Here is a 14521-nt window from a genome sequence, read left to right as displayed (position 1 = left end):
ACACCACAGCGACTGCTGGACAAACTCTCTGAACAGAGATCCAGAGACACACAGGACTCACAGCTCACTTTACTCTGTTCTACTGACGGTAATCAGGGTGATCAAACCTCCACAGAGTCTCTGACTTCTGTCTGTAACGCTGGAGAACAACAGATGCTGCAGACACCAGTGAAGATGTGTTCAGTGAAGCTTCTGGACTGCAGGAACCTGATGAAGATGAGAGGAGAAATCAAAGTAGAGGAACAACAGAATAGATGATGATGATGATGATGATGATGATGAAGATAATCAAACCTCCACAGAGTCTCTTGCTTCTGTCAGTAATGCTGGTGAACAGCAGATGCTGCAGATACCAGTGAAGACTGAAGTGAAGCAGGAGGAGGTAAAAGAAGAAAACACAGTACAGGAACAACAGAGTAAGGAAGATGATGATGATGATCAAACCTTCACAGAAACTCTGACTTCTGTCTGTAATGCTGGAGAACAGCAGATGCTGATGACACCAGCGAAGATGTGTTCAGTAAAGCTGCTGGACTGCAGGAACCTGATGAAGATGAGAGGAGAAATCAAAGTAGAGGAAAAACAGAGTTATGAAGATGATGACGGTCAAACCTCCACAGAGTCTCAGACTTCTGTCAGTATTGCTGGAGAACAGCAGATGCCAGTGATGATTGAAGTGAAGCTGGAGGAGATAAAAGAACAAATCACAGTAGAGGAACAACAGAGAGATGATGAAGATTATATTTCTTCTGGTATGTTTCTTCCTTTTAATGATTTACATTTTCATGTCAATCGATTGTCATTTTACAGTCTTTTTGATCGGGGAAGCGGTACATCCCAGCTGGCATGGGCTGTTGCATTATCTGGCCCTGCATAGGTATCAGATTTTGAACACTTAGTACAGGAACCACTGGTGCTGCCTGGACTGCTGGTACAGGTTGATACATGGGCACAGGTGGTGCGCAGGGAGCCATAGGTGCAGCTGTCTCACTTGAAGTCATCTGGGCCTGTGCACTGATCGGAGTTTGTAATGCTGTATTCACTGGTGCCATTACAGAGGTGGGCACATCTTTTCCTTTTAATGCTGCTTGAATTCTTTTCTTGTTTCCTGTTAGTTCTTCCAATTGTAGCTGTTCCAGTTTCTTACGTCCTTCTCTTGTTGCTTTATTTTTTCTTCATTTCGTCTGTGTTGTTCCACTGCATGTATCACATGGGCACAGAACTCTTTCTGTGTCTTAGTAGTTAACCCCACCACGTCTTCCAGCTTGTCCTTTACTGGCATAGGCATAGCCTCTATTATAGCCGTTCGGAACACATCTGTCATCCAGGGATCCTTTTCTGGATCTTTTTCCATTTCCAGCTTCCATCTTTTTAGCTCTCGTTCGATATAGGCTTTTGGGTTTTCAGTGGCTCTCCTTTTATTGATTTCGGATCTAGGTTGGTGAGAAATTCTTCTCTCAGGGCCTTCCAGATGACATTTTGGCATCTGCTGAATGGTATTTCATCATAATTTGTGTTGTCCACTGCATTTCCTACTTTGGCTTTTTCTAGTATTTCTGCCATTTTGCCTCCTCCAATGCATCTTGCAAGAAGTGCTTTAATATCTCCCAGGGCCAGCTGAGTTCCTACTGCTCGCTCCTCAACATCTCTAATCCACCTTCCTGCTCCTTCATATATGTCAGGAAGGGCTGCCAGTCATGATAGGACACCGTGACGACATTACCTTGTTTTGTCGCCTAACTGGTCTTCCCACTTCCTCTTCACCTGGCCATTCTTCATCATCCTCTCCAGCAGATTCCACATCAGTTTTGACCATTTCTTGCTGCCATTCTCTGCCATTTTTGCTTAGTCTGTTCTGGCATGTCTTCAAGATAAAGCTGTCCTGTAACCTGTTTTACCTTTCCCTTTGTCCGATATTCCAGGGTGTTTATGTCTGGAGCGATATGCTCTCTTCTTTTTGTCGACCTTCTCATGTTTTCCAACATCTCTTTTTCCTTTCTCATGGAGTCTGATAGTCTCTGTGACTTGGCCCGGATGCTGATCATATCTTTTCTCATCTTCCACTTTCTCACACCTTCTTTCACTCTTGGTGATATTGTCATGTCGTCATCTGTCTCAAGTTCTATTAGGTCGTCGTCTTCATATGTACTTTCTTGCTCTTTTTGTTTTCTTTGTTCTTTGTTCTGTTGCCCCGCACACCCTTTTATTCCTTCTATTATTGCTTCCTGGCATTGTTTGTTTAATTCATCCCTTATTCTTCATTGGCTTAACATCTCTTGGTGCGTTTCTCGATCTGATCCTTCTGGCCCTTCCCATCTTTGACTTGGCGTCCATTGACCCTTTGCGCTGTCTTGTTCTGATCCCACTGCTTCCCCATTATTGTAGCTCGTAGTTCCTCTCAGTTTGATGTCTGGGTATAGATTTGCTGGTTTTTCTTCTGACTCTGTTTGCACTTTCTCAGTGACTTCGATTTCTCCAGCCATGTGCACTTCCCCTTTAAACTCCATCATAGGCATTTGCAAATTCCCTTTCGTCTCCATTGTTGGTGCATAGGGAGGGGGGTCTCTCCTTTTTCTTCATCCCCCTTTTTTCCTTCCCTTTCCTGTTTTATTATTTCTGTCCCCTTGGTCTTGAACATATGGAGCATCGTTAGTTCCCCATCTCGTTTCATTATCCTCTTCTGGCTCTTATCTTTTGGTTCATGATTTTTTATCAATGCTTCCATTTCTCTACATATCCCCACAACAAATGTCCCCTCTGCTGGCCAATTGTGTTCAGCCCCTTTGTTCTTCCTTCCCATTTCTTAGACATCTCTTTTATCACCTCTCTATACATTGGAAACTCCATGCATATCTGATCTTGTTAGGAATTCCTTGTCTTGTTTCACTGTTGCCCTCTGTCTGCCATTTTTGTCACCTTGCATTCCATAGTTTTCATTTTGTCCCTTGTTTAGTTCCACTGTCTCACTTGTCATTGTTTAGAACTACACTTCCCAGAATCCACCTGCCATCATCACTGCCATTTTGTTCATTGTTTTCAACTGTGTCTCATTCTGTCATCACTCACTGTGTATTTAAGCCCTGCTTTTTGTTCACTCCTGGTCGTTCGTTCTGTTACGAATGGAGGCAGCGAAGCAGACGAGGAGATGCGGATCCAATCGCAGTTCAACTTTATTAAGTAAACAAGCAAGAAAAAACACAAAGGAAAACCCTCAATGGGGAAATAAACATAAAACTAGAAAACACAGGCAGGGAACACTCTGTTACGAATGGAGGCAGCGAAGCAGACGAGGAGATAACAAAATGGCAGTGATGATGGCAGGTGGATTCTGGGAAGTGTAGTTCTAAACAACGACAAGTGAGACAGTGGAACTAAACAAGGGACAAAATGAAAACTATGGAATGCAAGGTGACAAAAATGGCAGACAGAGGGCAACAGTGAAACAAGACAAGGAATTCCTAACAGATCTATTGGTGTTGGTGCCATTTTACTATCCCTCTATATTTACTTTATAATAATTCAGTACCTCTTTAACCCCAGAGTGTTCTATTCTACTATGCTAATCTTCACCAGGCTGGTCAGACGAGGACCACTAAAAGTATCCGACCCCTGACTTCCCCTGGACTTTTTCTGGGTTGAGGAATTCTTATTTATTTCTCAAAGGATATTTTAAAATGTTCTTATATATTTCAGTACTGCCTCAACTTGTTTTCTATTTAGTGGCTTTTTTTTTCGTCTTCTGGTCCACTGATATGTCTCTCCTCAGGATTATCAAATCAATACTTCAGGCTCTTCCAAGGCGAACCCTCGACCTGTTCCAATTACTTTGCCTGCCCAATGTATAAAAGTAAGACATGGGGTTAATTCTACTTGGCATTCTTCCCATGCCTTCACAGTGATATGTATTTCATCTTTGTTCTTGTTTTTGTGCTTGCTGCTCTTCTTCATCTGAATCTTGCCTCGAATTCATCATTGGGAAGTCCATATTCATAAATACTTCAATACAGTCTGTCAAGTGCTCTGTACTTTCTGAATTCACTTTCTGGAGTATTTAGTTTTTGGTCAGCTTCATTGGAAAGGCCAACCAAGATCCCCAAGGCTGATTGTAGGGAACCCATTCTGCAGTATACTTTCTTATAATTGTTCATCTGGTGATCCTGGTCCTTCTTGGGACGTTTCTCTGCTAGGCCCCGTCATTGGGGGCAACACTTGTCCCAAGTATGTCAGTAATAACATCCATATTAATATGTCTTTCTTATTCATTGGTATTGTAGGCCGCAATTGTTTTCCACCTTCTCTCCTTCAGCGGGTCATCCTGTCCTAACTTGCTTCAATGATGGCAACAGCATGACTATTTCATTTTATATGCATAAAGAACACTGTAATCACCTCATATGGTTACATGTTTTATATTAACTAACAATCATTACTTTCTGCATTCATTTGATTAATATATTAAATGATTTCCCTTATTAGAGTCATTTGCTACACACACATTTGTTGCATCTCATTTCTAGCACTAAATAACACATGGGTCCTCTGCCTCCTCCAGGCAGGAGCCAGGCATAGCCTGACTTTGTTCCAATTAACACATTACACAGGGTATGATCCCCTGACAACAAATAAGTTATTTTAGTAAAGCGGTTATTAAAATGCTGTCGGGTTCAGTGGAACTTTCAATTTTTGGGCAGGTCTCCTCTAGACCTCCCTTTTGATGCTTCTGATCTAGGAGCATTCATCCACTTCCTTAAAACCCTTTCAAACCTTCTTGGGCGGTGACGCCATTGTCAAGTCTTACCCGTCATTGGGTCGTCACCTCTTGCCACTGGTCTTGATGCTGCTCAGTCCTCAATCCTTAATAATTTGGTATCAGTAAACAGATATTTTCTTTTTCAGGGAGTATCACCAGAGAACCGACACAGCCAATGGAACATCTACAAATGCTTAAATATGGAGACAATTCAAAACATGGTTAAATTCAAAAAAGCATTATTAAAAATTCATCAATCTATTAAAATTGTCCAAAGTAAAAGTAAAATATGCTAAAATTGAACTCATTTAAAGATCATTCATTTCCATTCAGGTTTTATTTCTGCTACTTAGCAAATGTTACACAAAACTATGTATCATGGTGAGGACTAACATCAGATCAGAGCCTCTCACGCTTCTAGGAAGCTTAATTTAAAAACATCACCTTAATTCAATAATAGTCTCTAGATAGTTTTTGAACCTACATTTATTCATTCAGATGAATTTTCAACTTAATCTGTTGTCTTCAGTATAAACCCTTAACTTTAGATTGCCCTCTTAATATATAAAATCTTTAATCATTGATGAGGAGAGCTGTTTGAACTCCTTCATATCACTCTATCTAACATTATTGTCAAGGCACAACATTTTACATATACAAATCAAATCAAAATAAAATAAAACAACTTATGGATATTTCTTCAAAATCTGCTCTTGTGGTTCTGTTTCAAGCAGACACTTATCAATTTTAGACTGAGAGTGAGAAGGGGGCATTCCTCTCCCTCACACTTTTTCTAATCCCATTACAGCTATTTCTTCTTTCATTTTAGAATCTCACAATAATATATTTAATTTATTATTCAACAGTAGAAAGTGATATTTATAATAACTGATTATATTAACTGCTTTCAAACTTTCTCATTGCACACCAACAAAAAACTACTCTCAACTTACTTTCTTCTGTCCATTCAAACAACACACAAATAACCTTCTAATCTTTAATAAACCAGAACACAATGTCTTTTTTGACATTCTCTATATAATCAATACAACTTATGTTTAGCCTTCTGTTCATGCAGAGCTTTACATTTACAACACCTATCTTATTATTAATATATTATAATCCCTTTTTATTGTTAAGTAATAATTTATTATTACTACTTTGTCCATTTCTTACACTTTCTCAGGTGAAGGAACTTCCATTCTATCTAATAAAATAATATAAATCAAGTTTTTAAACTAACAGAAAAGTAAAAGATTAAACAGAATAAAGTCTTAAAGACAAACATATCTAAAAACATCTCTTTTCTTGTGTTTTGAAATAATTGCTCAGTAAGATACACTACGTACTTTTAATTTCTCATGACCCTTACATTATTATTTTTTTATTTTTTTTATCCAAATGTTTCATCATCTTTTAACAGTTATCAATATTATACCTCTAAAATGATACTTTCATGAATTAACTATGGCTAAAATAGTAGTAATAGAAATAGACACTCAATCAGCACTTTGTAGCACACACTAACCTCCTTTTTTATTTCTTTATTATGAGGGTACTCTCTGGAAAATTTGGGGGAGTAACCAATCCAATAGGTAACTCTATAACTTTGCCACATGTTTGTAATATTTACTCTTCAAATCAATAAATCAGTGGTTAGCTGCTGGATTTAAATTTAGACCCTCAAAACAATTTAGACACGGGCATTAAACCCCATTGATGGCATTAATTTAGACACGGGCATTAAACCCCATTGATGGCATTCTGGAAAGTCATAAAGTGATCTTATAAGACTGAAATCAACTTTTCCAGAGAAATTTTAATCCACATTATAAATGGCAAATCAATAATGATTACCAGCAGTAATGAGCGCAGGAGGATATATCAGATCAGTCACATCATTTTCAGTCTTCTTTGTCTCCAGATTTCCTCCTGCAGCATTAGTAACTTCTATAAAATCATCTTTCTCAGCCGTCTGCAATGGTGAGAAACTAGTTCCAGAATGAGTTAGTGAAACAACACACATAATAATAACAAATGAAACACAGAAATAGACACATGAATATGAAGTTATTAACATTCATATATGAGGAAGTTATGATGTTTAATTTAATCTTAACCTTTCTCCATGGGCTTCACCCGCCCCCAAGACCAATGTTTAAATGATCCAAATCATTCTTAAATTTATTTTTCTTTAGTCTCAAATGCAGCTCCTCAGTGTATCCACGATCAACCAAGACCTATTCTGTGTATACCAAACAAAAAATAAATAAAATAAAAATAAAATATCTATCTGCTATCTATCTTTTTTCTAATGTCGGGGCCCCTTTCTGTCTGTCTGAAGACATCAAGAGAGGCCTGTTTCCCCTCAAAGTCATCCTCAATGCCTTCATCAGACAGTCCCTAACAAAAATAACAAATCTCTGCCTATCTTTTGTTGGTTGATCAAGTTTACACCGATAACGCTGCACTCACATTTAAATTGTTCTCCAGACATTTTTAAAATCATAGAAAAATCAAAAACAACTTTCTAGTGTTTAATTTAATAATGTTAAAATAGTATTCTCTCATAAACTGGACCAGACAGAACATAAAATGGGCACATGAATGTGAAGTTTTCACATTTAAGGTTATAATACACATTTAACAGCATAAGATACAAAATATAATTTTCTTATTAGATATTTTATCATATCATTTGCTCTCTTTTGCCATTTGCTGAAATATAACAACACTTATCTTAAATACAACTTTGGTTTAAAATCCAATGACTTATTTGACTTTAGTTTAACACAATACACTCGACTCAAAGCTTTATTGTTTGTCCAGATAATGTGATTTCCCAAATACAATTCAATCGCTTTAAAGTGATCACTTTTTTATAATCTAAATATTCTTACTCATCACTTTGATATAAAAGGAGTTATGATCTGACACATGTCCATTCAACAGCTGCTCCTGCTCAGTTTAGTTAATCTTACATCAGGCTTCATTCATGGCATGAAAAGAACAGCCCAAGAATAAACATTGTCCAGTCCACTAAGGGTTAACTTTTTGATTTCATGCACATTTTTGTTTTACAGCTATTTGTTTGTTTATACTGTATTATATTTATCCTTATATACACACACACACACACACATTTACACAGACATACAAATATATTTTTTATCATTGGTTTTCATTCTGCAATCAGAATATTTATTAAGTGCCCTCTTTGTTTTTAATCATCAGATCTCTTCTGCCTCTTATATTGATGAAAATAGTCTAAATAGATTTTCTTTTATGTAAATTTCATACATACTCCTCATTAGTTATGCAGCAAATGATCAACCTCTCTATCTGGATGGATATTTATAGGGCTCATATAGCATACGCTCTGTGTCCCTTTCTTTATAGGGCTCATACAGCATACACTCTGTGTCCCTTTATTTATAGGGCTCATATAGCATACACTCTGTGTCCCTTTATTTATAGGGCTCATACAACATACACTCTGTGTCCCTTTCTTTATAGGGCTCATACAGCATACACTCTGTGTCCCTTTCTTTATAGGGCTCATATAGCATACACTCTGTGTCCCTTTATTTATAGGGCTCATACAACATACACTCTGTGTCCCTTTCTTTATAGGGCTCATATAGCATACGCTCTGTGTCCCTTTATTTATAGGGCTCATACAGCATACACTCTGTGTCCCTTTCTTTATAGGGCTCATATAGCATACGCTCTGTGTCCCTTTATTTATAGGGCTCATACAGCATACACTCTGTGTCCCTTTATTTATAGGGCTCATATAGCATACACTCTGTGTCCCTTTATTTATAGGGCTCATACAACATACACTCTGTGTCCCTTTCTTTATAGGGCTCATATAGCATACGCTCTGTGTCCCTTTATTTATAGGGCTCATACAGCATACACTCTGTGTCCCTTTCTTTATAGGGCTCATATAGCATACACTCTGTGTCCCTTTCTTTATAGGGCTCATATAGCATACACTCTGTGTCCCTTTATTTATAGGGCTCATATAGCATACACTCTGTGTCCCTTTCTTTATAGGGCTCATATAGCATACGCTCTGTGTCCCTTTATTTATAGGGCTCATACAGCATACGCTCTGTGTCCCTTTCTTTATAGGGCTCATATAGCATACGCTCTGTGTCCCTTTATTTATAGGGCTCATACAGCATACACTCTGTGTCCCTTTCTTTATAGGGCTCATATAGCATACGCTCTGTGTCCCTTTATTTATAGGGCTCATACAGCATACGCTCTGTGTCCCTTTCTTTATAGGGCTCATATAGCATACGCTCTGTGTCCCTTTCTTTATAGGGCTCATATAGCATACGCTCTGTGTCCCTTTCTTTATAGGGCTCATATAGCATACGCTCTGTGTCCCTTTCTTTATAGGGCTCATATAGCATACGCTCTGTGTCCCTTTCTTTATAGGGCTCATACAGCATACACTCTGTGTCCCTTTCTTTATAGGGCTCATACAGCATACGCTCTGTGTCCCTTTCTTTATAGGGCTCATATAGCATACGCTCTGTGTCCCTTTATTTATAGGGCTCATATAGCATACACTCTGTGTCCCTTTATTTATAGGGCTCATACAACATACGCTCTGTGTCCCTTTCTTTATAGGGCTCATATAGCATACGCTCTGTGTCCCTTTCTTTATAGGGCTCATATAGCATACGCTCTGTGTCCCTTTATTTATAGGGCTCATACAGCATACACTCTGTGTCCCTTTCTTTATAGGGCTCATATAGCATACACTCTGTGTCCCTTTCTTTATAGGGCTCATATAGCATACGCTCTGTGTCCCTTTCTTTATAGGGCTCATATAGCATACGCTCTGTGTCCCTTTATTTATAGGGCTCATACAGCATACGCTCTGTGTCCCTTTCTTTATAGGGCTCATACAGCATACACTCTGTGTCCCTTTCTTTATAGGGCTCATACAGCATACACTCTGTGTCCCTTTCTTTATAGGGCTCATACAGCATACACTCTGTGTCCCTTTCTTTATAGGGCTCATATAGCATACACTCTGTGTCCCTTTCTTTATAGGGCTCATACAGCATACTTTATTTATAGGGCTCATATAGCATACGCTCTGTGTCCCTTTATTTATAGGGCTCATATAGCATACACTCTGTGTCCCTTTATTTATAGGGCTCATATACACATCCATATGCAATCACACTTCAGTGATACTTCCCATAATTTCAAACACAGACACAGAAACTCTCACAAACACAGAACATTTCACACTTTTACAAACACAAGGCCTTTATAAACACAGAGGTCTCAAAAAATACTATACTAAAACAAACCTATTACTTCTGCCCCTCCTTTTGCTCTCCTCTTTTATCCCTCTCTCTCCTTTATTTCCATAAAAAACACTAATTATTTACAGTGGTTTATTGCTATATCTGTTAATTATTTTTATATTAAAACCCATATACTTCCACCCACAGCGGTCACCTTCATTTTGGGTCTCTGTTCAAGACAATTTCTATATGGGTGCTAATTCTCCTTTCTCTATTAAAAATCACCTTTAAATGTTGGACTGTATTTAATTTGTTCATAACTCCAGAAATGATCACTAATTCCCTGTGTTTCTATTATTAATCTTTTTAATTCTATTTATTTTCTCCTCTCAGTTAGTCTCCTCTCAAATTCAGTAACAGCTTATTTCCACATTATGGCTTCTGTTTCATGAGGAAAACTGAGACAAGGAAAAAAGTCTCTCTGTTACTGTGCATGCTCACAGCCCTCCCTTTACAGCTCCCATTTCTCGCTCTAGCAGCCCCTCCCCTACAGCTCTTCACAGCACTCAGTCTCTAGCGTACTGTATGAGAGAGAAATGTTACCTGCTGCAATTTCTTTCCATTCAACAAACAGCCATTCTTGTAAGGTCTCCGCTAAGTTTACTACTTTAATCAAACTTAGTTAACATCCTCCTCTACCCTGTATAATATACACTCACCTAAAGGATTATTAGGAACACCATACTAATTCTGTGTTTGACCCCCTTTCACCTTCAGAACTGCCTTAATTCTACGTGGCATTGATTCAACAAGGTGCTGAAAGCATTCTTTAGAAATGTTGGCCCATATTGATAGGATAGCATCTTGCGGTTGATGGAGATTTGTGGGATGCACATCCAGGGCACGAAGCTCCCGTTCCACCACATCCCAAAGATGCTCTATTGGGTTGAGATCTGGTGACTGTGGGGGCCATTTTAGTACAGTGAACTCATTGTCATGTTCAAGAAACCAATTTGAAATGATTCGAGCTTTGTGACATGGTGCATTATCCTGCTGGAAGTAGCCATCAGAGGATGGGTACATGGTGGCCATAAAGGGATGGACATGGTCAGAAACAATGCTCAGGTAGGCCGTGGCATTTAAACGATGCCTAATTGGCACTAAGGGGCCTAAAGTGTGCCAAGAAAACATCCCCACACCATTACACCACCACCACCAGCCTGCACAGTGGTAACAAGGCATGATGGATCCATGTTCTCATTCTGTTTACGCCAAATTCTGACTCTACCATCTGAATGTCTCAACAGAAATCGAGACTCATCAGACCAGGCAACATTTTTCCAGTCTTCAACTGTCCAATTTTGTTGAGCTCTTGCAAATTGTAGCCTCTTTTTCCTATTTGTAGTGGAGATGAGTGGTACCCGGTGGGGTCTTCTGCTGTTGTAGCCCATCCGCCTCAAGGTTGTGCGTGTTGTGGCTTCACAAATGCTTTGCTGCATACCTCAGTTGTAACGAGTGGTTATTTCAGGCAAAGTTGCTCTTCTATCAGCTTGAATCAGTTGGCCCATTCTCCTCTGACCTCTAGCATCAACAAGGCATTTTTGCCCACAGGACTGCCGCATACTGGATGTTTTTCCTTTTCACACCATTCTTTGTAAACCCTAGAAATGGTTGTGCATGAAAATCCCAGTAACTGAGCAGATTGTGAAATACTCAGACCGGCCCGTCTGGCACCAACAACCATGCCACGCTCAAAATTGCTTAAATCACCTTTCTTTCCCATTCTGACATTCAGTTTGGAGTTCAGGAGATTGTCTTGACCAGGACCACACCCCTAAATGCATTGAAGCAACTGCCATGTGATTGGTTGATTAGATAATTGCATTAATGAGAAATTGAACAGGTGTTCCTAATAATCCTTTAGGTGAGTGTATATACTCTGATTCTTTCCAAAAATGATCACTGATCCCCTTTTGACTCTATCAGTTTATTCTCCAATTCTCTCTCCCACTCTTCAGATCTGCGTTGATCTCCAGACTTTACAAAACTCGCTTGTCTCTGCATTTTTCTCTAGTCTTGTTCACTGCAATGGAAAACATTTTGCCTTTTCTTTATCTTTTTCCCAATTATTCTATTTTTTTTTTTTTTCTTAATCTCCCCTTCCCCTCACTCACAGAGCTGTCCGTTCAGCTGACCAGTGAGCGAGAGCAAGGCAGGGAGATATCAGAGAATCAGGTGCCATTTTGCGTCTTTATACTTTTTCAACAATTGTTTTATTCAATTGACTTTCAATTCATTTTCCACTTTTGCTCTCATTTAGCATCTCCTCATTGCACCTGATTCTCTGTATTATTCTGCCTCTGCACACAATACATCATCAACACTGTAATCATGCATTTGAATAAACACAAAAACAGCGCATTTAGTACCGCAAGCACACATGCACCAACAACATAGTTAGTCATGCACATTATTCATTATCTCAAACATGCACATAGTTCAACATTTCCCCGTTTTCTACACAGTCCGGGTTCCGTCAAACACTTCAATAAATAACTAAATCTAACACCTGGAGGAATTTTACACGAATTTCAACCACCCGAGTTAGGATTTTCACCTGTACAGGATTTTCTCTGCCACTTCTTGGCCAAACCTTGAATAAATGCACCTAACCGGGAATTTTCACGCGTCGTCGCTTCTCGACTCACCTCCAGGCCTAGAGTTGCTTCTCAACTCTCTTTAGTCAGCTCTCGACTCTTTAAATATATTTTAGTACGCTTCTAGACTTTTTAAATAACCTTCAGTCGCTTCTCGACTTTTTAAATAACATTCAGTCGCTTCTCGACTCTTTAAATAACACTCAGTCGCTTCTTGACTTTTTAAATATCTATTAGTTGCTTCTCGACTTCTTTAAATAACATTCAGTCGCTTCTCGACTCTTTAAATAACACTCAGTCGCTTCTCGACTCTTTAAATATCTATTAGTCGCTTCTCGACTTTTTAAATAACACTCAGTCGCTTCTCGACTTCTTTAAATAACATTCAGTCGCTTCTCGACTCTTTAAATAACACTCAGTCGCTTCTCGACTCTTTAAATAACACTCAGTCGCTTCTCGACTTCTTTAAATAACACTGTCGCTTCTCGACTTCTTTAAATAACATTCAGTCGCTTCTCGACTCTTTAAATAACATTCAGTCGCTTCTCGACTCTTTAAATATCTATTAGTCGCTTCTCGACTTTTTTAAATAACCTTCAGTCGCTTCTCGACTTTTTTAAATAATAGTTCTTAAATAATCCCGCCCCAAATGCTTTGAAATCTGGAACTCATCTCTATTTTAGCCAATTAGTTCGAATTATTCTATGTCTGGACTGGCAAAAGTCTTAGGGAAGCCACTTACTGGGACTCGCCACAGATCACACAAAAACACCTTAAGCAAAGATGCTTACCTCAGTTTCTGGCGCCGGTGTTTCTGTGCGATTCGTGCAAGCCGTCCCACCAGCGACCTCTGCCCCCTTGACCTCAATGCCAGCCCCACGAGTTGGGTGCCAAAGATATGTCGTGGAATATCACGATGAATCTCTCTAAGTTGTAAGAAACCTCTCAGAGTCTTGAGTTCCAGATGCCAAAGTTGTAGTTTATTGAACACCAACAAACATGAGACCGGCCAGCTGTCTGTCCTGACTAATTTTTCTAAGTTCTCAGTTATATACCTTTTTGTTATCTTGTTACCCACTGTCTCTGACCCATGGGGTCACTGCCTTGTCTCTTTCCCACCAATATGTTCTACGTCCTTTGTTAATTAAATATTGGTGGGAGATCCCTCGTCTATCTATTAAAAAGAAAAAGAAACATATATCTTTGGTAGCCTCTCATAACTTGACCTCATGTTACAGTTCATGGACAGAGTACATCAACTCCTAGAAACATCTGCGTAAACAGCCATGTCTCCATCAAATACTTTTTATCTTTTATCCTGCATTTTCAGCACATTCTCTCAATGGGCAGCCTTGTTTGTTCATACACATTGTTATTTGAAAGAACACACCAGCTGCAAAATTATAATACATTTAGCTTATTAAAACAAGACACCATTCATATAATAACTGATTAAAAGTATCTTTGAAAAGATACATGCCAGCACACCAAGGACTCTCATCAGTGTACTATTGATTAACAGAAACACTTTTTGTTTTTGAAGAAATACACTTGTTTTTCAAGGTTATATACCATTCTTTGTGTTCTCTGCAGTATCAACACTTTTAGTAACCTCATATGCTCTCTCCTGGCTCACACAAAGGCCTGGAAACTCATATAAGTATTTTGATATATAAAAACATACTAGAATATTGAAAATATACTATAATATTAGCAGCATATTTAGTGCTTATAAAGCACCGAACGTGAGATGACTACAATAAAATTAGCTTTGACATTGGCCCAACTTTCACAGAATTTTCAATGTAGGAAAAACCCTAAAAAAAACACACCTG

At 38.7% G+C, this 14521-nt stretch overlaps 1 protein-coding gene across 1 annotated transcript in view; it reads left to right on the top strand.

Moving 5' to 3' along the window:
• The first annotated feature begins 340 nt into the window (after positions 1–340).
• The window catches only part of LOC127618934 (uncharacterized), a 131715-nt gene continuing 117534 nt past the window's right edge, over positions 341–14521 (top strand). The window contains 1 exon segment of the mRNA XM_052091636.1: positions 341–752. Within this exon segment, the coding sequence (XP_051947596.1) occupies positions 341–752 (412 nt within the window).

Source organism: Xyrauchen texanus, chromosome 25 (genome assembly GCF_025860055.1).
Source record: "Xyrauchen texanus isolate HMW12.3.18 chromosome 25, RBS_HiC_50CHRs, whole genome shotgun sequence".
NCBI lineage: Eukaryota > Metazoa > Chordata > Actinopteri > Cypriniformes > Catostomidae > Xyrauchen > Xyrauchen texanus.
Note: the sequence above shows the minus strand (reverse complement) of the source record. Positions and strands in the feature narration are given on the sequence as shown.